Raw genomic sequence first — 23,107 nt, forward strand, 5'->3', positions numbered from 1 at the left:
GGTACTGTTCTGTGTTTTCAGTTATTAGTATCTTGTACTGAGGCTGCAATCCTGCACACACACAAATGAAGTATCACTCAATGGGGCTAACATCTGAACAGACCTATATAGGACTGCATTGCAAGTGTAGTTCCTGTTGTCCAAGGTTTGCCTCTCTGTGCTTACAGATTGATACTAAAAAAAAAAAAGGGGGGGTCATTCATAGCATTAAATTAATTTATTGGCTCTCCCCCATAGGATAAATCCTGCTTATGGAGGAAAGGGAGATGGTTGGCATTTTGATGCTAAACACAATGAATGGAAGTTGTGAAAAATATGCATGCATAAGGAGCATCCATCCCACAATAAGCACCCATCAGGAAGCATCCTATTTGTAATTCAGTTTTGAATTTGGTTCTAAAACCAGTTTTAGTAACGAAAGGCATAGTAATTGGTTTAGCAATCTTACTGTATGAACCAGAACAATGTAAAGGTTATCATGTTGAGAAAAACAAAACAAAAGTAATGATGGGATAATACTTTTTATTAAGATGCAAATGAACTTTCAGTTCCCCAGAACTTTTCTTCAGGCTGGATGTCTTTAGATCTGGCCAGAGTGCTCAAGTACAAACACAAGGAAGACTTGTTTCCATGAGCTGCTGTCATTGGGAATGGCATCTAAGTTATAACAATGGATTTGTTGCATGTCCCTTACAAATTACTCATCAATCTGTGCAAACAGAACTTACTGTTCTGCTGCTTGGAAGACCGGGCAGGGCAGGTGGTGGTTGGCACATCTGCCTGAAATGCTTTGTCCCCAACTCTTTTAAAGCATCAGTGGAAACAAAACCAATAAACCCTACTTTCATCAGTAGCATGCTGCATGTTAAGATCAAAGTACAATCTATGAAGAGCAGGTGCTGAAACAGTAACCAAACTTGGGAAGCCCCCCCCCCCCCCCCGCCGTTGCTGCTTAAACCTTTAAGACAGAGGCAATAAGAACACTCACATTACGGATTGCAGGATGCTAGCTTCTGGTTGGTGGAAAAGTACCTGCTCGACAGTAGTTAACAGCACTTCTCATTTTGGATGAGCGAATGAAAATAGTGAGAAAAGTGAAAGTGGCGAAAGCGTGTGGCAATGGAGAGCTGGTCAAAACATTGGCTCAGTTTGCATGCAATGCTAAGCTGATCCATAACAGTGTGTCAACATGTAAATGTGCCTTCTTGAAGACTGCGGCTGCAGTTATCTGCTCCTGCTGCTGTTGCACTTCCCTGTAAGAATAACTGGGTGGAATCTGATGTTATGTGAGCAGAAAGCAAGTTCTTGCAATGGATAATTTCCATAGAACACAGTTCACCATTGCTCAGCAGATTCCTCTGACACTTTGGAGAAGTTTTTTTGGGAGCAGGGTACAGGGGGGCTGCAGTGGGGATGAGGGAAAAGGAGAGATCCATTGATGTGAGCTGTCGCCCGCTGCAAACAACCCACCAAATATCGTGAGTGTGCTTCATAAAACAGCAAACCATAATATACAGAAGCATTTATTGAATCTTTGCCCTCAGGAGACATTTCATACAGAATCCACCTTCCAACAAACCTGGTAGATTTCCTTTGGAACAGGTAAGTAATAATCTCTCTTGCTGGAAGTTTTGTAATTGGTAGTTGTCCTTTATGCAGCTTTGGGGAAATGGCACTGTGGGGATGGGGTTGGGGTTAAGGAGGGGACTAATAGATAGAATTGAATTCACAGGGTGTCTTTGTGTGCATACAGGTATGTTTGTGCATAGGTATCTCATAGTTGGGATTGTGGTAGATGGAGTAGGTACCGGTATGTTACGTTTTGAAATCCATTGTTGTGTGCACTGTACTGGAAGAAAGGGGGAAATGGTTGTGTTGTCAAAAGCTGGTTTCATCTGTGGTACATCTGAAACAGCAGGTGGGAGTAGGGGTTTTTGTGTGTGTGCTGTTGTCTGCCAATAGCCAATCAAGTGTCTAAGGCCGAGTGCTGATGCTTCATTTCAGTGCTGGACAAAGGTAAGTGGGTGGCGGAGACAGGTTGGCATTTTTATGATATTGTGTGAATGTTGCAACAAGTACTATGTAATGCAAAGCAACTGGAAACAGCAGCCAATAAAATAAAATCTGCAATAAAAGCAAAGCACATCCCAAGGGCAGAAATCTCTCGAACCAAAAACACACTGCAAACAAGACAAGGGGCCCAATGGATCTTCATAGGAAGGATATTTAACAGTCCTGCTCCTACCACTGAAAAGACACAGGTAACAGCTCTCACATGGCAGTAGGACCATGAGCATGTCAGTCTTAAGTGGTTGGCAGGCTCATGGGGGTGGGATGTGATGGTGTTGTAGGCTAAACCTAATTTTGTGCATGTGCCACAGTCAGCAGACCAGATACCCAAAGCCAGCTACTTGGTTGCATACACAGATTTTTTTAAAATTAAATTTTTGATTCATATTCTGAGAAGACTTCCAGTTTATATATCTGGAACATATTTTCAACAAAATAAGCATTTGCTCTTGATAAAACGCTTGACGGCTATGAACTGCATGACCAGACCACCCAGCCAAGCAGCCTTTTGTTGGGTGAGTATTTTCTCTATTTGGGTCATTCTCTTGATTGCTTCTTGCATATGATTTATGTGGTTGCTGACTCCCACTCAGATCTAAATCTTGAAGTTGTTCTTGGATGGGCTTAATTGGAGAGGGGGTTGATTTTCTAAGTGGTTCTCTACTGTGGGGGTACATGGATGGGTGATATAAAATATCATTTCCTAGAGGACAGTATGGTAATACACATTAGAATAAATGCACTAACACCACAAACAAGTAGAGACTTCTCAGAAAACAGACTAGCTTCTTTTGAATGATCCCCAACAAAACTTGAACATAAAAAGCTGATTACAAATGATCCAGTCATCTATCTCAGGGAGAACCTGTGGCCCTCCAGAGGTTACTGGACTACCACCCATTATCTCTAACTATTGTTCATGCTGGCTGGGATTGATTGGAGTTGGGAGTCCAACAACATCTGGAGGTCCATAGGTTCTGGGTTCCTAGTATATCTCCCGTTATCTTGTCTATGGCCCTAAATAAATCCCTCTTCCTCATAATTAGCTTCAGTTTCCTGGGCTGCAATCCTAACGCCACATACCTTGAAGTGGTATGAATACAATGGGATCCACTTCTCAGTATGTTAGCTATATTAGGATGGAAGCCTGTCTGCAAAAAGTGAATAATGAAAAGGCTTTTGTGCAGAAAAGTTACCTCAACAACAATATAATCAGAAGTGGCCAACTCCCTGCCAAGAGCCACATTCTCGTGGATTTTTTTTTAAGCTGCTTTCTGGAGCGATGAGTCTAACTGGAACCCTCCACCCCCTGCCCATCATTCCTGCTTACTTACCTGCATGAAATTAGGCCAAAAGTCCTATTCACTCCTAAGGCCTCAGGTTCAGGTTGCCCACGTTACGATAGAAATATTCAGCCACTTTGTTAAGTCATTGACCAAAATACCACCTGGACTTTATGACCCAAGAGTCAGTAACATTACCCTGTAGCATATATCGCAAAGCAAACCCATGCAGCAGACTTCCAATGTTAGGAGTTTTCCCCCAATTGAAAAACAGCTACGGAATACTCCTAGATTGGACAGAGAGACTATTTCCCCTACAGACAGTTGGAAGACTGTTATGGTCCTGAGGTATAGACCAAACTAACACATGCAATGGGAAATTCTTGAAAAGATGTAATGCTGTGCAATGTCCATGGAGGTGTCGTTGGCTTTCCCAAACGATTCTGGTGATTTTGACCACATAATTGGAACCACATAAACTGCGAGAGGTGTGCAGTTGCTTGTGTCTTTGGATGTTATGATGACATCATGCTTGCTGTTTTTTACATTGTCATCAATACTAAGAGGTTGAAATATTTCTAGGGTACAAGGCACCAAATCAGCAAAGATGAAATATCTGAGCAGCTCTACACCCAAGGATACTCTGTGAACTCAGCACGACAGATCATGTAAGTGGCATTGTTGCTCATACAAGTCTTAGCAGAGTCAGTTGGAAATTCCACCCTATAATTGCCTCCACACTGTAATTGTCTCACAGTGTTTTCCTTATGCCATTGTAAATGACCTCGTCAAAAAGGGCAATATTAATTTGCAAAGAGGGAACGAGAGTTTATATTGAAAAGCCACAGCTCTTACAAGCAGTGCATTATTTATTTTATTAATTTGCTCTTTTTTACATTATGGGAAACATTAATCTATTTACATTTTTTTTTCTTGTCCACACACCAGATAAGTAGATAATCTTATGAAAACCCAATTCATAAAACCACACAATGCTCTCCATCTCTCCATCTAGAGGCTTTGCAAGTTGTACCACTTTTTTTTCCAAATCGAAAACATACTGATGATTATCATGATTGGGAATGCAGATAGAATGCACATATGTCAGTGATTTACATTCTGGTTTAAATATGCATTATAAATTAGGAAAAAAATCAAACAGTAAGTTCACAAATACGAAGTTTAAATTAAAGTGATAGTGCACACCAAAACCCTAATGGAGCACCCAATAAATAAACTGAAATATATTACAAATAACTTATTACCATTTCCCTTTTCACTATTAAAATGTTTAATCCATTTTCTCATTGGTCATTACAAAAAGATTAACAGTATTTTATGGAAAAAAATATAATAAATACTTTTCAACTTTTGATGTAGGAAGCCATTTTTGTTCATATCCAAGCAGCCACAATACGCCCAACAATTTTGTAATTTAAAACCAAAGAAATTCTGGGAAGAACAGTTTCCCCACTGATTTGGACTTAAAAAACAAAAACAAAGCCAGCATGTCCAAATAAAATGAGAATAGGAAGCACTGATCCGGACAAAATTAAGCACTTTTAAATTCCATTAATTTCAGTGGCAGAAATTTGAAAACATGCCTAATTTTCCCGTTGAAATGAATGGGACTTGAAAATGCTTAACATTGGCTGGATTGTGTCCTAACAGCATAATCCTATAATGCAGGTCTGAGAAACCTTTGCTCTCCCTTCCCAGGTGTTGCTTAACCACAACTCCCATCAGCCCCAGCAAGCATGGCCAATAGCCAAGGATAATGGGAGTTGTAGTTCAGCAACACCTAGAAGGCCAAAGGTTCTCCACACCTGCTATAACGTCTACCCAAAAGTAAAACCCTATTGAGCTTAATGGGACATACTTTGTAGTAAGGATTCTACATAGGATTGCATTGTAAATGTTATCACTGTACATTAACTTTTTAATCAACGTGTGGCAACCATAGCAAATATAACTTCACTTTCTAACAGGTAGCCTGATCATAGACTTGAAATACATTGTCAGGATTGGGTTACTGCCCACTGTGCTATCACACGCTCACAACATCCTCATGTTCTATGCAAGCATTCAGAATTTGGATGTCAGCTGAGTTTTGCTGAAAAACTAGTATTAAGTTATTTTTCCATCCACACATAGAACCCATATAATTTGAATGACCAGGCATCATGCTAACAGATTCTTTTATATTTCATACCAAAATTATGATGTATAAATACAACCATTCTAGAATAAAAAGTTCGGGCACTGATCCTCAACATATTTACCCAAGGAAAATAATTGGATTTTACTAGAAAGTTCTGAGTGTATGTTCATAGCAGATGAAAAAACCAGATTTATTGCATCGTTTTAATTAGAATTGTTTTCAAGCTGCTTGTCAACCAGTCTTAATTCCTGTTTCATGGGTTCAAATAAACAGGTATGTCGCTGTGAAAATGGCCTTTTCTTTGGGTGCTGTTGTGTGTACATGTTCATACAAAGAGTCCTCAAATCTTTTAAACAGAGAGCATGGCCATATATTTAAAGGTGGCAATTGGCACTATGTAGACTGAAACAGTGTGTGAGCCTTCATTGCTACTATAGTTTTAGAGAAAAGTGTTGTTCAGATAAAATAAAATGTATCCTAGCAAATACAATGTGATTGAAATCCGTGCAAGTCAGACTTTCCACGATTGGTTCCTGTGATGAGTTACACTGGATTTTTTATCATAATGTTTAAAGTCTTTAAAATATTGAATTATTAGCCCTTTACTTGTAAAATAAAGCAGTGATATTTTGTGCCCTGTTTATAAACATATAGCTTGGATATATCAATGGCTTTGAGAGGTAGCAAATTCTCTAGTGGCTTTATAAATGTTTTATGAAAGTTTTCCTTGCCAGAACCTATTACCTCTCCCAAATTCTTGAATAAAATTAAAGCACTGTGTAATGTGACACGTCCTGATAGGATCATGTATATTTTCAAAAAACTTTTTTTCCAATGCAAATTCTGATGTTTTGAAATGTGAACTATACAGTTATGTCAACCATGCAGTCAAGGATTCAACAGTTGGATTGTGTTAACAGTAAGGGCACTGAAAGCCAACTCTGGTAAGATGCAGAGTACAGATTATCAAGTCAATCGGGGCACTTTGTTACCATACCATCTCTTGTTTGCAGAATGCAGAACTCTCCTGGTTTTGTAACAAGTGAGGGCCACTAACGGTCATGTTCAGTATGGGTGCCAAGGAAGATGCTCCAAAGACCAAATGGCACATTAGCGTGGCACATGGGAGAGCACTACGTACAGGCTAGATCCATGTTCTACTGACTTGAGTCAATAGATCTGAACACACCAGCTCCACAACGGCATAATCTGCTAGCTCTATAATGCCTTATGGCCAGGACTCATATCGTATCTCGTTTTCACCACTCCTCCTAGTAGGATATTGGATGCTAGCCTTAAAACATTGTGGTGCCTGGCAGGTCTTCATGCTCTCTGCCAGCATGATGGTTGGTAGTGGCATGGTCACTGTTGTTCCCACCACACCCTGGTCCTGTTTCTGGGAATTGCTTTCTAGCCTTGATTCCAAAGTGCCTACAATTAGGCATGGATCACATTCTTAAAAGAATGCTCCACAAATAAAGAGATGTTCACCATCTGATGTGTTGCGACAATTCCTTGATTTTTCAGAATTTAAGTATTTTCTATTTGAAAGAAGAAACTGATGTAAGCAGTTTGATATGGAAGCAGTTTGATTTGTAGCATACAAATACAAATTTCATTTACAGCAGTGTTTTCAGCTTTGGGCCCCCAGGTGCTGTTAGACTGTAATGTCCATCATCCCTGACCATTGGGCTAAGCTAAATGGGGATTATGAGAGTTGTAACCCAACACAATCTGGGGACCAAAAGTTAAAGAACACTGATTTACAGCATTTCAACAGCAAATGTCTGTGTGTATATGTGCAAGATCTGAAAGTCTTGACAAGGCTTGGACATCAAGAAAGCCAAGGCTATTTTTGCTCCCCTTTTATAACCTGATATATTTCATATATTCCCATAGGAATTGGCAATATAGTACAATCATGAAAAATCTTACTAGTTAGTTAGACAATATGATTCTAAGATTTCTTTAATTTAACCTCCACCCATCTTTGCATCCAAGTTTCCCTTTTATTGCCTTAAAAATACCCCAGATTATTTCCTTGGAAGATTGATTTGACAGTCTTCTGCTGATCAAAAAAGGATTCTAAAGCAACACTGAGGAAATAAAAATGTGGCAGTTTGTGCAGCTGCAGGTCTTTTACATTTCATCTGAAAGGTTAACTTCAACTTTTACTGCAGCACACCTACCTCTCCAGCTCCTTCGAATCAGTCAGGTGAGAAGGTATGATTTCTTAGGAATGAAATAATGCGTGCCATCTTTTAAAAATAATAATAATAATAATAATGGTCATAGCAAGAAGGGATTCTGAGCTAGATCTGCTTTCATCATTAATTAGGAAGACAACAGAATCCTAAAGGTTTACCCTGCAATACTGAATTTCCAAAATACTGTATAACTGAATATTGCTGTACACTAGATAACAGACTACCTTTAAGGACCAAGAATGAATTCATTTGTGTATCTACTGTACAGAGGTGTGTGCATGTATGCTTGTTGTGTATGTGTGTGACTTCAACTGTGTGTCTGTGGGATTCTTTACATGAGGCAAGGTGGTAGCATCAGTACATGTGACAAAGCGTTAGGCTGACATGGGCAAACCTTTAGAAAGCAAGGGGAATTAGCGAAAAATCTCTTGGAGGATTGACAACTACGCCACAGAAGTGTTACTTCATTGGGAGAGAAGAGAGAGATAAAGGGAGAGGGGGATACAAATACTTATTGGTGTCTCTGAGCATGGACCTAGGAGGGCAGATTATACAAGAGATGTTTCTTGCCATTAAGAGTCCTCTTGGTTGGATCCCTTCATAGCCTGGTCTGGGCTTCGGGGATGTAAATCTCAATGCTTTCGGCGCTTTCAGTGGCTGAGTTCTGACGGACAGACGCAGCTCGTTTGGCAGCCATCAGCCGTTTCCGGGCCTCCTGACGCTGTGAGCTCTCCAAAGAGCGTTCCCGTATGAGTGGCACCTGACCTTTCGATGGCTTCTTTGGCACTGGAGGAGGGGCCCTTCTCTCCTGATCAAAGCAGAAGGTTAATGACATTATACAGCTTCTCAGGGGAAAAATGAAACAAACAAAAAAAAGAGGTGGGTGTGGAAAAAACAAACAAACAAACTAAGATAGGTCAGTAGTTAGAACACACTTTTTTTTTTTACCTAAAGTTTGTTAGTTCTTATCTGCATTTCTTCTTCTTCATTGAACTGACTTTTTATTGAAAGAATAACATAATCTTAAGGCAAAATAGGGAGGAACTGAGAGCAGTGCTTCATGGGTACAGTGCGTCAGCTACACACACTTGGTGCTGAAGCTCCCATCGCTAAACATTGCGTGTGGTTCCCTCTGGGAAATCTAGACTCCTCTTCCTGGTACCAGAGACTAGAAAGGAGAGCATCTTAAGCAGAACTTGGTAACACTGCTTAAAGCAATACAATGCCATAAATCTTAAGATACTAGATGCAATTTATGTCACCCAACAATTAATGAAAGAGTCTTGGGATTTCTTAATAAAATTAACTCATCATGTTAGAATAGTGTGTAATAGGTATGAAAAGACACAAATAATGAGGTCCCCTCTCCCCCTTTATATACAATAAACATACACAAGACTAAATGGGCTTACAACACTGAGGACTTATGGATATATTTCACACAATCATATGAACTAGCAGCCTGATATTAGTTATCACAGCAATAATTTTTAAAAAGGAAAAAAAAGAGAGAGCATGTGCTTAGTGGAAGCTGACCCTGGTAACATGATACACTCTTTGGGTATTGCTATAAAAGTGCTTCTGAAAGTGTAGCATTGTGCTGAATTAGCACCATAAGTAAACAATTTAATTACAAACTCAAGAGTTAGTGGGGATTACTTAAAAGGTATTCTGAAAGCATACATTAGTCATTACTTTGGCATCCAAACAAGGTTAACAAGGAAAAAAAGGTGTATATATACACATGCTATATATACATATATACACACATATATATATATAAGTTCAGAGATGGATATTTTCAAAGAAAAATGTATGTTACATCTAAGCTTGCAGGGCTCTACAATACAAAGTGCATGTCCGCAGCCCCTAATTTTTAAACTGCATGGCCTTCCATCTGGTTCATGCTTTCTTAAAGAAGGGGTTATTCATTCCATTACACTACATGAAGTTCATCCTAGCTTCTAACTTTACCATTGTTGATCAAAACAGCTTCAATTGCTTACGTTGTAAGGTCATTTTAATTGAACTTAATTTGTTCAGAACATTCTATTTGTTTGGCATGCAAAAACTGATCTATGTTCTTTACCCAAGCTTAGGAAGTGGATGAAGGATAACAAGCACAAATACAAAATGAACTCACAAGTGTTGCCCATCTGTCTTTTAAATGCAGAAAATGAACCACTGTTTTAACTTAAGATCCTAAGCATTAACCTGCCAACACTATGGTTACTGTGCACCACAGAACCTCCCCCTGCCCCCGTTACAGGTTGTAGAAACAGCCTCCTTTTAGGGAGCTTAACATTAAAATAATCATTTTCTTAATACTGTCAATAAATACCTTTTGCCTAATGTGTTATTTTGGCATCTAATGACAAGTATTTGGTGTGGTAGGAACACTAAGCCACCTCAAGCTCAATGGGGCTTCTGAGTTGATGTCTCAATGGTTGTCCTGTAAGGAACTCATAGAGGCAATTGTTTGCCTCCATCTTAGTCTATGAAAGAAATAACCACTTGCAGTTAATACTATCAGTTCAATGAGTAACTGTACTTTGGGGAGTTTTTGAAGGGTTTTCTTCAAAAACCTGACTTTCCCCCAATGAATTTATCAAAACCAGCTAGCATCTTTCTTTCTCCTATTCAGCATCTGTAAGGGTTCAGCATTATTTGTCTTAAAAACGCAGCATGATGTCAGCCAACCACAAAAAAGCAGAAAGGTTCCTGCATGGGGTGTAAATATCTGAGCCTGCCTGTTATGTATATGGATATCATGCTCCTTCCCCCATTCTTTACTAATACTTGTTCCTAAAAACACAGATAAATGTTCATTTTAATATTGAGTTTCTGAGGGAAAATCCCCAGTTCTGAGAGGAAAACGAAAATGTTTGCAGTGTTTATTTGATGACAATTATGAATATCCTTCAAAAATAAGATGTGAACATATCTGAATGCTACACTAATGACACCAACTTTGTTTTTTTTTTTAAAAAAACCCACATAAGATGAAGTAACTGCAGACAAAACCGGTGGGAGTCTAACTGAAGATAATTAAGAGCAGCTTCAAATGCCTTTTACAAATAGAGGGTGAGCAAATTGCCCTTCCTCATCCAGAACTTGTTTAGAATGTGTGAAACTGAACCCCACTGCATTTTCTTGTGCAAATGCAAATATAATTTAGAACTTGTTCTCAGTTAGACAGTTGTGGTTTTTTTCTCGAAGAACCGACAGCTCCCAGTTCTGAATTGCTATTTGCTGGCCATATACTTTTGAAAACAAAGTTTTGAACACATTGAAATAAGCTTCCCAGCTGTTTCATATGTTTGCCTCTGCCTTAATTTTGTGGATAAGCTAATATTATTATGGCTATAAGGGCAACAGTGTATTAGATATTTTATTTAAATATTTCATTATGTTATGCCTTATTGTGGAAGAAAGCATTTTAGGAAAGAGATTCAGTTCTTTCCAAAATGTTGTTCCCTCCCCATTTTGGGCTTTGCGGGGTAAGAAGCAACATTTGTTTCACACAGAAGTTCTTCTATTTCTCAACTACCTCTGCCCACATCACTACTTCTGTTGTATCATCTGAATATTTCTTTTTCATATTAACTAATTAAATCTGTTCCTCTTTCACTGATGCCAATGTGAATTTGATGGGACGATGCCCAGCTTTTAAGTGCTTCTAGTGCATGGCAACAATAGATTTTTGACCAATGTCTGCTCCTGACACAAATACTGAAAACAAACGAATAAAAACAAAGCAAAGTGCCAAAGCACAGTAAAGAAATAAAGCCCAACTTATTCTAGGAAACACAGCAGAACCTTCATTTACCATTCTGTTTAATGTTTCAGAACTAGATTGAGTTGAATTAAGTAAGTAAGGTGAACCCAGTTATGAGGTCTCCCTCGAGGTAAACAAACTAGATCAATGACATAAGAGGTTTACCATGTAACTTTTATGATGGTCCACTTTGAGAATACCCATACATTTATCCCTGGGAATGGGAACTGGTTATAAAGCCAGCGGTGATTACAGAACTTCCCTAGTTTACTTGCTGACACATTTCAGAGTGCATTAGTAAACAGAAGTCTTAGGCTAGGCAGTACTACGTACTGTCCATAGTATTTATTTAAAATTTAAGAATCAGTATATGAGGCAGTTCCTTCCAACAATTGATTATCTAATATGATTATACGTTAAGTATAATAAGACAAATGAGCACATTCCCGTTATTCAATTCACAGAAACAAGTTTGCCTTAAAAATATGCCTGAAACATATTACAGAAAATATCTCAGGTGATTATTATGTAAACATTGTTTTTCTTTTACAATGAGATTAATCTGATATGAGCTCCATTTCATGTTTTTAACATCACTGCCGTATGCAGAGGCCTATTTAATCTGTCCAGTATTTGTGCAGGGCTTTAAATGAAGCATACAAAATCGACAATGTTCTACCTTCTTGTCATGTGGATCCATCTGTTTCCAATTATTGGCCTTTAACTGATGAAGTTCATCAAATTTCATACTAATATTTTCTATGGACAACTGCAGCATATCCCAAAACCCTGCTAAATCCTGGGAGGCTGGTCTCGGATGAGCATTGGGATTCTGTGCAACAGAAAAGAAGAAAGAAAGCATGAAAGAAAATATTTTGTTCAATTTTGGGGGTGGGGGAAAACTTGAAAGAGTCCATTGGTGTATGACTTTTTATATTTGTCTAATGACTCTGAGCTGCTATATCTGACTCACCTGGTTTAGTGAGATTGGCTAATTATGCCAACTAAACTGTAAATTTCACTGAGACAGCCACAGTGTTTAAAGTTTGTTAGGATTTCAAATTATCCTAGATGCAGTTTAGTAAAGAAGGCTTGTGAGTCACTCTGTCATCAAAGTGAATTCTATAATGGAGGGTATTGTTTGATTTATAATAAGTTATAGTTGTCTTTACTGTTTCACTAACAGTGTGATGGATATGCTTGCTGATTGTTACTGTATTTTTTGCTCTATAGGACGCACCGGAGCAAAGGATTCACCTAGTTTTTAGAGGAGGAAAACAAGAAAAAAATATTCTGAATCAAATGTTGTATAAACTACCCCATCCTTCTGGCACACTGTAAATCTAGCAGAGTAAGAGCTGTTTACACACGTGCAAGCAGCTCTCCCTTTGCTTGAATTACAGCCCCGGTAAGCAGCCAGCCTCGGCTGAGCTTGTCAGGGCTTTATGGGGAAGCCGGGGGTTCCCCCAGCCAGCCTGGCCAGTGTCGGGGCTGAAGGGGGAAGCCAGGGGTTTCCCCATAAAGCCCCGGCAAGCAGCTCAGGGAACAGTGGGTGGGCTTCGGGTTCAACAAAAGGGGACAGCCCTTTTGGCTTCTCCCTCTTCTGCCTTCAGGGACAGCCTTTCTAGCCTCTGCAGGGCAGCAGGGTGGATGCACCCTGCTGCCCTGCAGAGGCTTTGCGCAGCCATCCCCAAGCTAGAAGAGGGAGACGGAGCGCTCCGTCTCGCTCTTCTGGCTTCAAGGATAGCCTTTCCAGCCTCTGCAGGGCAGCGGGGTGAAGGCACCCTGCTGCCCTGCAGAGGCTTTGCGCAGCCATCCCCAAGCTAGAAGAGGGAGACGGAGCGCTCCACCTCCCTCTTCTGCCTTCAGGGACAGCCTTTCTAGCCTCTGCAGGACAGCGGGATGCCTTCACCCCGCTGCCCTGCAGAGGCTTTGCGCAGCTAACCCCAAGCTCCGCAGCACTCTGTCTCCCTGTTCTGGCTTTGGGCTTAGCCGCACAGCCTGCATTCGCTCTATAGGATGCATACACATTTCCCCTTAATTTCTGGAGGGGAAAAAGTGCATCCTATAGAGCGAAAAATACAGTACCTGTGTTTTTGTAATCTACAGTCGTACCTTGGAAGTCAAACGGAATCTGTTCCAGAAGTCCATGACTTCCAAAACGTTTGGAAACCAAAGTGCAGCTTCTGATTTTGAAGTTCCTGCAGCCAATAGGAAGCCGTGGAAGCTCTGTTGGATGTTCGGTTTCCAAAAATAGTTTGCAAACTGGAACAGTCACTTCCGGGTTTGCGGTGTTTGGGAACCAAAATGTTCGAGAACTAAGCTGTTCAAAAACCAAGGTATGACTGTATATGTAATGTTTCTGTATTCTGCCCTAGCCTCATACCAAGAACAAACTTGGTCTCTAAGGTGCTACTGGACAATTTTTTAAAAATTTTTTAAAATATATTTCTATTGCCCTAGCCTCAGTCATGCATTACTAGCTCCTTTTTAAAATGACCCAGAAACTTCAGCTGGCACAGAATGTGGCTGCTTATGTGCTATTTGGGGCTAGATGGTCAAATCATATTATACCAAATCTCTACTAATTGTACTACTTACAAGCATGTTTATAAAAGCTGTTTTTTACCATTAAAGATAGTACCTGCACCCGAAACAAATCTGTCTGTGCTTTCAAATCAGCATCATAGGCCCTGCTCATTGGGTCCATCTTTAAGATCAATTTGACTGCCAGGTACTAGGGACGGGGCCTTCTCATCAGTTGCCCCTGCAACATCCTCCCAAGGGATGTACTGTTGGCCCATTCAGTTGTAGTGTTCAAAAAGACTTATAAAACCCCCATACTTCCTTTGGCTTTTCACTAATGTGATTTTTGCACATGCTCCCATGTTGGTGTTTTATTGTGATTCGGCAACGGTTTTGTACTTATTTATAGTATATTGTTAATTGTGTCTGTGTCTCCACTTGCCAATATTATAACCTTCTGTTAAGTTTGTTGTAAAAGGTTCTAACTGTACATTTAAAGCATCGCCATATCACTTTAGATAGTCATGAATTGTGTTTTAATTGGCTAAAAATGGCAGCAGTGATGGTGAGAGAGTCTTGCTTAGGGAAGAATGTTCTGGTGGCAATGGAGGCTAGGTAGAGAACCATGGCACCTGGTGCTCAGGCACCATGATGGGGGAGGAAATGGCTAAATGCCTTAAGCAGACCTGCGTTGTTCCTTTTTATTTGTGTGCTGGCTGAGTAGGATTATGCTCCTCCCCACCAAAAAAAGAAATAATAATTCTATTTTCACTAGAGTTCAAAGCCAAAAAGGCTAACCAACTATCACCATTCTATCAAGGGTCTTGGATTTTACATTCACATAGCAGTGTTCCCCTAACTCCTGACACAATTCAGTTGCTTTATGTACTGCTGCAATTCATCTGCAGCCCAAACGGTACCATCAGGCTTTAAATGTAGATTTATCTTTTAGCCATGCCCTCAATCAAATGAATTTCTGTTGCATGGTATGCTGCATCATGTATATTGTCAACTGCTCACAGAAATGCTGTGAGACACAACTAATGTCACTTGGGAACACAGAGTAAAAGGTGTTCTTAATGCCACTTAAGAAAACTCTTGAGGGTGTAAAGTGGCAAATTTTATGGAAGGAAACTCTCGTGCTGTTGTTATTAAAGCGCATCCCTAGGTTTCATGGTAGCAAAGAAAAGCACGGCTGCAGAACACTGTGTAAGTTAAAAAGCCAATGATAACAACAAGAAAGCCATGCGCTCTGATCAAATTACACGTAACAAGCTGTAGGGAACCCTTACATCTCTTTGTTTATACATAGTGTCAATGTCTGGATCTAGTTAAGGTGGTGAAATGGTGCCTGTAATACATGTTACATACCAGATTTTCTTCACACAGTTCTCTGAACTGATAAAATTTCTGAGCCATGAGAAGCTGTGCACTGCCAACTGCTGCTTGAATTTTACCTAGAACTTGAAAAGAAAAGAGAAAATGAGAAAAAGCTGGTCACACCCCCACACTTAAGCACTGGTTTAGCAGGGGTGGAAGATGGAGAAATGCAGCTCTGGGACTTTTCTCAGCATAGAATCAACGGTGTCACTTTCTGGAGAACCAGAAGAGCTGACGGGATTCCTGCTCCATGCTAGCAGCTTAAATCCTAATACTTCTTCGCAAGATTGTTTTTAATTTTTAATTATAACCTAAAGTTTGCATTTCAGCTGGCTGAGTATCTTTTGTTAAAGCTTGATGTATTTTACAAGTCGAACTTAGAAGGCAGCACCACCAAATTAAATGGAGCTTATTCTCTGCTAACTGTGCATAGTATTGCAGCTATTGCCGATCCTAATAAAAAGGGTTTTCATGCTATATACTGCTGCTCTTCAGGGAGTGGATATATATAATGGATCAGCACAGCTGCTTGCATCTTTTGAACTCTGCTTGGATACATTGCTATGGATTTTCATTGGATAGGCGGCTATGGAGACTGTCAGGATGAGCTCCTGAACTTCAAAACGTATCAGTACACCACTGGGTTTGAAAGAAATCACAAAGACATCTGTACTTAGGGCTGAGAGGCCTGTGCAGGTATTCTAGGTGAACCCTTGAGGCAGTGTATTTTGGTGATGTTCCACCACGACCTTTGGTAAGAGGTAGATTGCAGTGGAAGAGAAAGAAGGCCCAGCAAAATTGCTGCAGATGCTGGGATGAGGTTAGAGAATTGCACTCTTGTGCTGGCAAGAGGGGCATGCAATTCAATAGATGGGCCTCAAGGTACCCTGTGAAATCAGGAGAGATCCTGGGGCACAACCCTTTGACTGCATCAGCTACAGCTGTTTACAGTGGCAAAATTTTAGGGGCTGCTTTTACCCCAAAATATGTACCCCACATTTTCTGGGTCTACACCCAGTGCGGCCTAACCCCAAGTCTCTAAGCTGAAATATGACACAGGGCTGCAAATATAGAAAACTCTTGTATTCCCTTGCAATAGAACAAGAAAGAGCATAATACAGAGAGCAAAGGTAGGCTGTACTTTCAGTAAGCCTTTTAGTAAGACTAAATATGCAAGCAGAAATCGAAAGCACAGTGTAGCAAAGATCAGCTGCTGGGGGACAATTTGAGTAAACACTGAATATTAAATGTGTGAAGCGATGAGTAGGGAGCTCTGTTACAGTCCTTCCTCAGGAACATGCAAGAAGAGACCGACCTTTTCAGTTTGCTCCCTCACTTTGGACAACTGTGAACTGCAAGATTTAAGTGGAATACATCCACTGTGCCACTCAGGGTATTCTACACACTACTATTATTGTTTGTAAGGCTTGCGTGTCTAATTCCCTGTGCACTGTGCTGAAAATGTACCCCTTGGTGTGTCTAGTCCTTTATTCATCCTAATGCGCAAACCACTCAACTGAAAAGAGCCTTCAATAGTGGGGAGGAGTTATTCTGAGAGCTTTCATGTGGTTCCCATTGTTATGAAAACTCTTCCCACTGCTTCTACTTCAGAACAGCTGCCTCAGCTGGAGCTGGGCCATCTGACACTTCACAAGGCATCTCAAGGACTGAAAGGCAGGATAACGGGGGAACTGGACGGAGGCTGTCTCTCAACTCTGCCTCGGGAGAGAGTTTTTGCATAAAACAAAAATTGCTCTGGTGTTCATACTGGTCAGACAAGTTGCTTGAGAATGCATTGTTTGGTGGTGCAGCGTTGGCTATACTTGACTGAACAATAACTGAATAATCTTGATTAGAATAATCTATTCCAAAACCATAGAGAGAGCAGGAGAGGAGAAAGAATGCCTTGATCAGTGACTGGTTTATGACAACATCCCAGCTGATTTTGAGATGAATGCTGAGGCTCTTCTTTACAGAGGAAGCTGCCTTATTACAGAGTTAGACCATTGGCCCAACTGGATGAGTGCGGTCTAAACGTGGAGTGGCTGATCTTCAAGCTTGAGGGATCTACTATGCTTTCCCCTGGAACCCTGAGGTCCACCAGCTGAAGTCAAATGCAAAGTAGAAAAAGGGGTGGATTTACACTTGGATTAAAGGCACAAGGTACCATTGAGTGCACGCTGCACCCAGTACCATAACTGTTCTGCTTGTAGTCATCACACACACACAATCAGTTCCTGGTCACCCACTTCAGCAGCTCGATTTGGAAAAACAAACAAACAAACCCACCCCAAACAACCGTACTTGTTGCTGTAACAACTGGGAGTCAGAAATTATTGGCGATCCTACTACAAACGTACTGCTTTATTTATCCATCCATCCATCCATCCATCCATCCATCCATCCATCCAGGCTCTATCCCACTCTTCCTCCCAATGAAGCCCAGGGAGCCATTTAGAAATCCTTGGTTTAAATTGCCTTACAGAGAGTAGTTCTTTATGATTTCAGACAGGAGTCTTTCCCTGCCTTACCTGGAGATGCCATGGAATGAATTTGAGGCTTTTGCCATACAAAATATGTGATTTATCACTGAACTATTGCTCCTCCCCCCATCTCTTTTGAGGGATGTGCTTTGCTTTATGTTCCCAGTGTAGATCATACTCCAAGTGAACCACAGCAGTCTTCATTGCATAACCAGGTCTTAAACCACACTGAAATGGATTGAAATAATCTGTCTCATCCAGGAACAACTAGGACTTGAGATGCCACTACATCCTCAAGCAGTGTGGCTCATGATGGGACACTGGTAATTATCCAATATGGTGGGGTTTAAGGGAGAATTTAAAAACTGCAACAATAACAGCAGAGGTCTCACCCATAACCACTTAGGTCAATCCGCCCTCCTACTCAGCAGCCATCTAAGTTGGCATGGTTATGAGCCATTTTAAAAGTGAAGTTGTCACAATGAGCTATCAAATCATCTTCATTACCATCTCATAGGCTAAGACATAGCAAGTATTTTTATCAAAAAAAGCTCCATTGGATGCCTCTGATGGTCAGGAAGGGTCATTTCTTCACCAACAATCATATCCATGCAATAGGCTGCAAAAGGATTCTAGCCTACACTTGGTCAGATTGACTGGGACATTTCCCTACTCTAGAGATCAAGCAGAGCTTCAACAGAATTGCCTGTTGAGACGACAGGCAAACCCCCAAGGGCCATTAAGAAACCAAACACCTCCATCTTTCTCCTGGGGTATACAATTTTAATTGTCTTATACACTTTCAGCATATCTGGGTGTCTGTAACCCTATCAGGTCCCATCACAGATGTTCCATGCCCAGATCACTATCATTCCATTCATCAAAGAAAACAGAACCTAAGCTCTGTGCTTTGAAGGATGGTCTGGAAGAGATTGGTTAGACAGTGTTCTCGAAGCTACAAACATGAATCTGACCAAACTGCCGGTGGCAGTGGAAGACAGGAGTGCCTGGCGTGCTCTGCTCCATGGGGTCACGAAGAGTTGGGCACGACTGAACGACTAAACAACAACAACTGGAAGAGAGAACAACCGGAACATGGTTGAAGTTACTTCCCATGCAATCACCTGGCCATCTCCCACAGCGTATCTCCCTCTCCTCTCCGCTCTATTACTAACATGGCCACTCACAGATTCAGCCATCTCTCCATCCTCTCTTAAAATACATCTTTTGCACCAGCAGGGGATAGGAATAAAGTCCTAATTGGGCTGTGTGTTAAGGAACCACCCAACAGGAAAGAGCTAAGAGTAATCATGGGAGAGAAATGGAAGCTGCTGTGCATAGTAGAAGGTGCAAATCTTGCAAGATTCAAGTAATTTAAGAGGACTTAATTAGCTTGGGTTGTGCTTGGTCAAAAAAGGATATCAGGGTAACCAAAAGAAGCAGGAAGAGAGCAGTATTACTAATAACATATAAAAGCTGATGTATAAAAATATAATGCACTACTACTGTTAAAAAATTAAATGGCAACAAGTGTGAATTAAGTACAAAGTTAATGTATTAGTTGCTATAAATATGTTAAATAGATATGACATGCAAAAACAAAAGTATACAAAGCTCCACTCCTAAGTAGGTAGCAAAGTTGCAGCAAATTTCTCTGCTAGCTATCTAACTAATCTGTGATCTCTGTAGCTAGAGGACACCAGGTGAGCAATCAGAAATGTACCAATTAGATGGTATCCTTAATTCATTTGTAGGGCAGGAGATGGAAGAAAAATGTATACCTATTAAAAAATGCCCCAGCTACAGGCAACTTAAGCAAAGAGGCAGGCTTCCATGTTGGAAGTATACTAGTGTGAAGTTCTCCTTTCCAGTCCAACAGTGTGGCTGTGTGTACACCTTTACACAAAGCTGAAATCCTGACAATCAGCTGCTCAGGATGCTACTTTCAACTCTCTTTCTCTCCTGCTCCCCCTTCTGTACCAAACAGACAATTAGAATGATTTCGGCTTTTAAATGTGTGTGCAGCTCCTGTCACTCTGTGTGCATGCCCTTGTATCAAGAACAGATCCCTTCTTTTAATTCAATCATTTGCAAAGGTTCACACTGTTGCATGCACGCAAATCCCAGGCGGTAGATTTGTGTTCATGAACAGATGTTGCAGTTTTGATCTGCGCTCAAATCGTTTGTGCAGAAAGACCTGGCTTTAATTTGCTTACTGCTCCTGTTACAGATAAGTGAATTTGGAGGAAACCAGCAAATTTTAATATAATACAATTTGTGCATAATTAGCTAAAGAAATATCTCCTGCTGTTACTGACTCAGCCTGAAGCCGCTGACAGTCTAGCTTGTTTTTATGTGCAGCAGCAAATTGCATTCCTAACTAGAAACATTCAGTCCCATCTGACAGTGTCGTTCTCAGTTAGATAATACCAAACGTGTCTATGTAACATACAAGCCTCTGTCAAGCAGCCCTGACTGAGTCTTCTCTTCCAGACAGCTGTTCTGTACAAGGGAGCATTGTCTGAGGAAAGCTTGTATCATCTTACTTTAAGGAGCGGGGGAGCAACTGTTCTCTCAGCTGCCAGGATGTTGAGGAAACTTCAGCCTCTGCAGTTTTCTCATTAGTTTATTATCTGACCAGTTAAACCTGCAGACATTCTGAAGCTGTGAAAATCATTTGTGGGTCCACTAACAACGCTCTCCACAACTTCAGCAAAATTTGTATAGCAATTGCACATGCTGCTAAAGTTTAAAGCAACAGACATTTCAGCTGTCAGTCCTGAGCTTTACCATAAACTCTTATTTGACTCCCTTGGTTAAGAAACAGCTGTCCTTTCAAAACGATGTGCTTGTGGCAAGCAACCATAATCCTGCAGGTTCCTTGAGAAAGGAATTGGTTACCATTATAATAAGCAGATAGGGAGTTGAAATGGTGAGCTGCATGGCCTGGGGCTAGAGTATCTCAAGTACTACCACTTCTCATATGAACCTGGGGCTGTGTATAATTACAGTGGTACCTTGGTTCCTGAATGGCTTAATTGTTGAACAAACCAGATCCCGAATGCCGCAAACCTGGAAGTGTTCTGGTTTGCAAACGCTTTTCAGAACCCCAATGTCTGACGCGGCTTCTGATTGAGTGCAGGAAGCTTCTGCAGCCAATCGGAAGCCACAACTTGATTTTCGAACTGTTTCAAGAGTTGAACGGACTCCCGGAATGGATTAAGTTCGAGAACCAAGGTACCACTGTATACCAATTCAGACTATTGTTCCACCAAGCTCAGCATTCTCTACACTGTTTGGAAGCAGCTCTTCAACGTCTATCCAGCTCCATGGTCTATGCCAGTTGTAGCCAAGGTACCTGGCAGATGCTGTTGGATCCCAGCTCCCATGAGCTTCAGCCAGCATGCCTATTGGTCAGCAAGGACGACCAGCAACATCTTGTGAGGGTACCACATTGGTATCATCGCTAATGTACACTGACTGTCAGTGGCTCTCTGGGGTATGAGCCTGCCCATACTGGAACTTCTGCCATTGTGGTATTATTTGCCACTTCGTTAGCATACCAAATATGGGATAGAAATTTCTAACCATCATCTGGAGCGACTCTTCTTCATGTCTCTGCCAATGCATATTAGGTGACTGAGAACTGGGCATTCATAGCAGTGATGGCACAGATGTTGGGTTTTTATTTGCTGGCTGGTTTAAATGTTCACAAGTCTTCTCTCTCTCTCTCTCTCTCTCTCTCTCTCACACACACACACACACTATTTGAAGTCATTGTTCTATATTTTCCACCTACTTAGAGGCAACCAATCCCAATGTTGTATTTCATAACCATCATAATATAATTTTAGGGGGGCTTTCTCCAATTTATATATGGTCTTCTTGACAAGACTGCAAGTCTTGGAGTGCTGCAACAACCTAGATGAATCCTCAGATTATTTGCATTATTAGTTACAGATGTGAAATCAGAAGATATACGAAGCTGATGCCCAGTTGTTTTCAGCAGCCATAAGGAATATCTGGGAATTAAAAGTTTTTGACATTCAAATCATTAGACCAGGGATGTGAATGTTCTGCCCTCCAGATGTTTTCCAACTATAACTCTCATAATCCCTGGCCATTGGCTGACTGGGGCTGGTGGGAGCTGGAGTCCAGCAACAACTTAGAGGGCCACATGTTCTTTACCCCTATGATAGACTTAGATGGGGGGAAATGGCAGAATAAATGTCTCTTTGTATATAGGTATTTGAACTACTTACTTTCTTCGGGCAGGTGATTTTCTTGTTCTTCTCTCTCCATTTGTTGGCACCAACCTTCCATACGCTCTCTCTCTGCTTGAAGAAGCTTCAAGAACCAGTGTCCATCTCTGTGACACACTGACCTTTGAACAGCTTCAATTGGATCTTCTGTTATAGAGTCAATCCAGGGATCCGGAGGAGGTAAAATGGAAGGATCAAAATCTCCATCAAAGTCATCGTCCACTGCACACGCGTGATAATGGTTTCCAGAGCCCTGTATGCTTACAGTGGAAGTGCTGGCATCTCGAGAGTACTGTCTTGATATTTGCCCAGGATAACTATCTTCTTGAGGGTCCATAGACATTTCAAAGTTCTCATGGAAATCCATGTCTGCTTGAACGGCTGCTGTAACACTGTTTGACCTCGTGAACCTGCGGAAACTGAACAACACCATATAAAAAGCTGTGGGAGAAATTCAACATTGTGCTGTTACAAATGTTCCATCACTGCAAGAATATCTGCTTGCCTGATGAAACAATCACCCCCTTTCTCCCCTTGTGCACTGTTCTGGTGGTCTCTCCCAGTGCCACCCCCGGTCAACTGGGGACTGAAAGGGGGAGAGGGGTAAGCCCTACTGTGCTAGCAGAAGCTTTTTGAGGTCTTCCACTAATGCCATCAGTTAGTTGAATCTGGCCCTTAGACAACATAGATAAAAACAGGTGAGAATACAGAACAATGTTAAAATTCTTTATATTCACACGTAGATTTGCCGGATGTTAGCAAAGAAATGCACTGCTTTTTTGAATCAATATCTCATCAGATTTGCAGGCTGACTTAATTTTGTGGATGTTTTTGAACAGACAGGTACATAGCTCCTTTTTATAATCCCGCACATTTATTTCATTGGTTAATAAAGGTAGTACATGTAACTAAGGGCATTTCTACACGGCAGTTTATTGTGGACTTGGTGTTGTTGAT

At 40.9% G+C, this 23,107-nt stretch overlaps 1 protein-coding gene and 1 long non-coding RNA gene across 13 annotated transcripts in view; one reads left to right on the plus strand and one right to left on the minus strand.

The window, feature by feature from the left end:
* Nucleotides 1–276: 276 nt before the first annotated feature.
* LOC310682013 lies at nucleotides 277–22,205 on the plus strand. 2 transcript variants are annotated; one of them, XR_014513726.1, is made up of 3 exons: nucleotides 277–2,585; nucleotides 3,936–4,025; nucleotides 22,164–22,205. It is a non-coding gene; the product is annotated as an uncharacterized lncRNA (long non-coding RNA). The 2 variants fall into 2 exon arrangements; XR_014513727.1 differs by lacking the exon at nucleotides 22,164–22,205 and adding an exon at nucleotides 18,055–18,095 and having other exon boundaries at nucleotides 3,936–4,021.
* The window catches only part of DLGAP1 (DLG associated protein 1), a 286,294-nt gene continuing 267,394 nt past the window's right edge, over nucleotides 4,208–23,107 (minus strand). For all 11 annotated transcript variants that reach the window (XM_083450106.1, XM_083450100.1, XM_083450104.1 and 8 more), the window contains 4 exons: nucleotides 22,151–22,569; nucleotides 15,397–15,488; nucleotides 12,179–12,331; nucleotides 4,208–8,529 (listed from right to left, as the gene is read on the minus strand). In XM_083450106.1, coding sequence (XP_083306232.1) covers nucleotides 8,320–8,529; nucleotides 12,179–12,331; nucleotides 15,397–15,488; nucleotides 22,151–22,569 — 874 coding nt within the window. In that variant the 3' untranslated portion in view covers nucleotides 4,208–8,319. The remainder of the gene's footprint in view (nucleotides 8,530–12,178; nucleotides 12,332–15,396; nucleotides 15,489–22,150; nucleotides 22,570–23,107) is intronic.

This window comes from Podarcis tiliguerta (assembly GCF_965153285.1).
Source record: "Podarcis tiliguerta genome assembly, chromosome: 7".
Classification (NCBI taxonomy): Eukaryota; Metazoa; Chordata; class Lepidosauria; order Squamata; family Lacertidae; genus Podarcis; species Podarcis tiliguerta.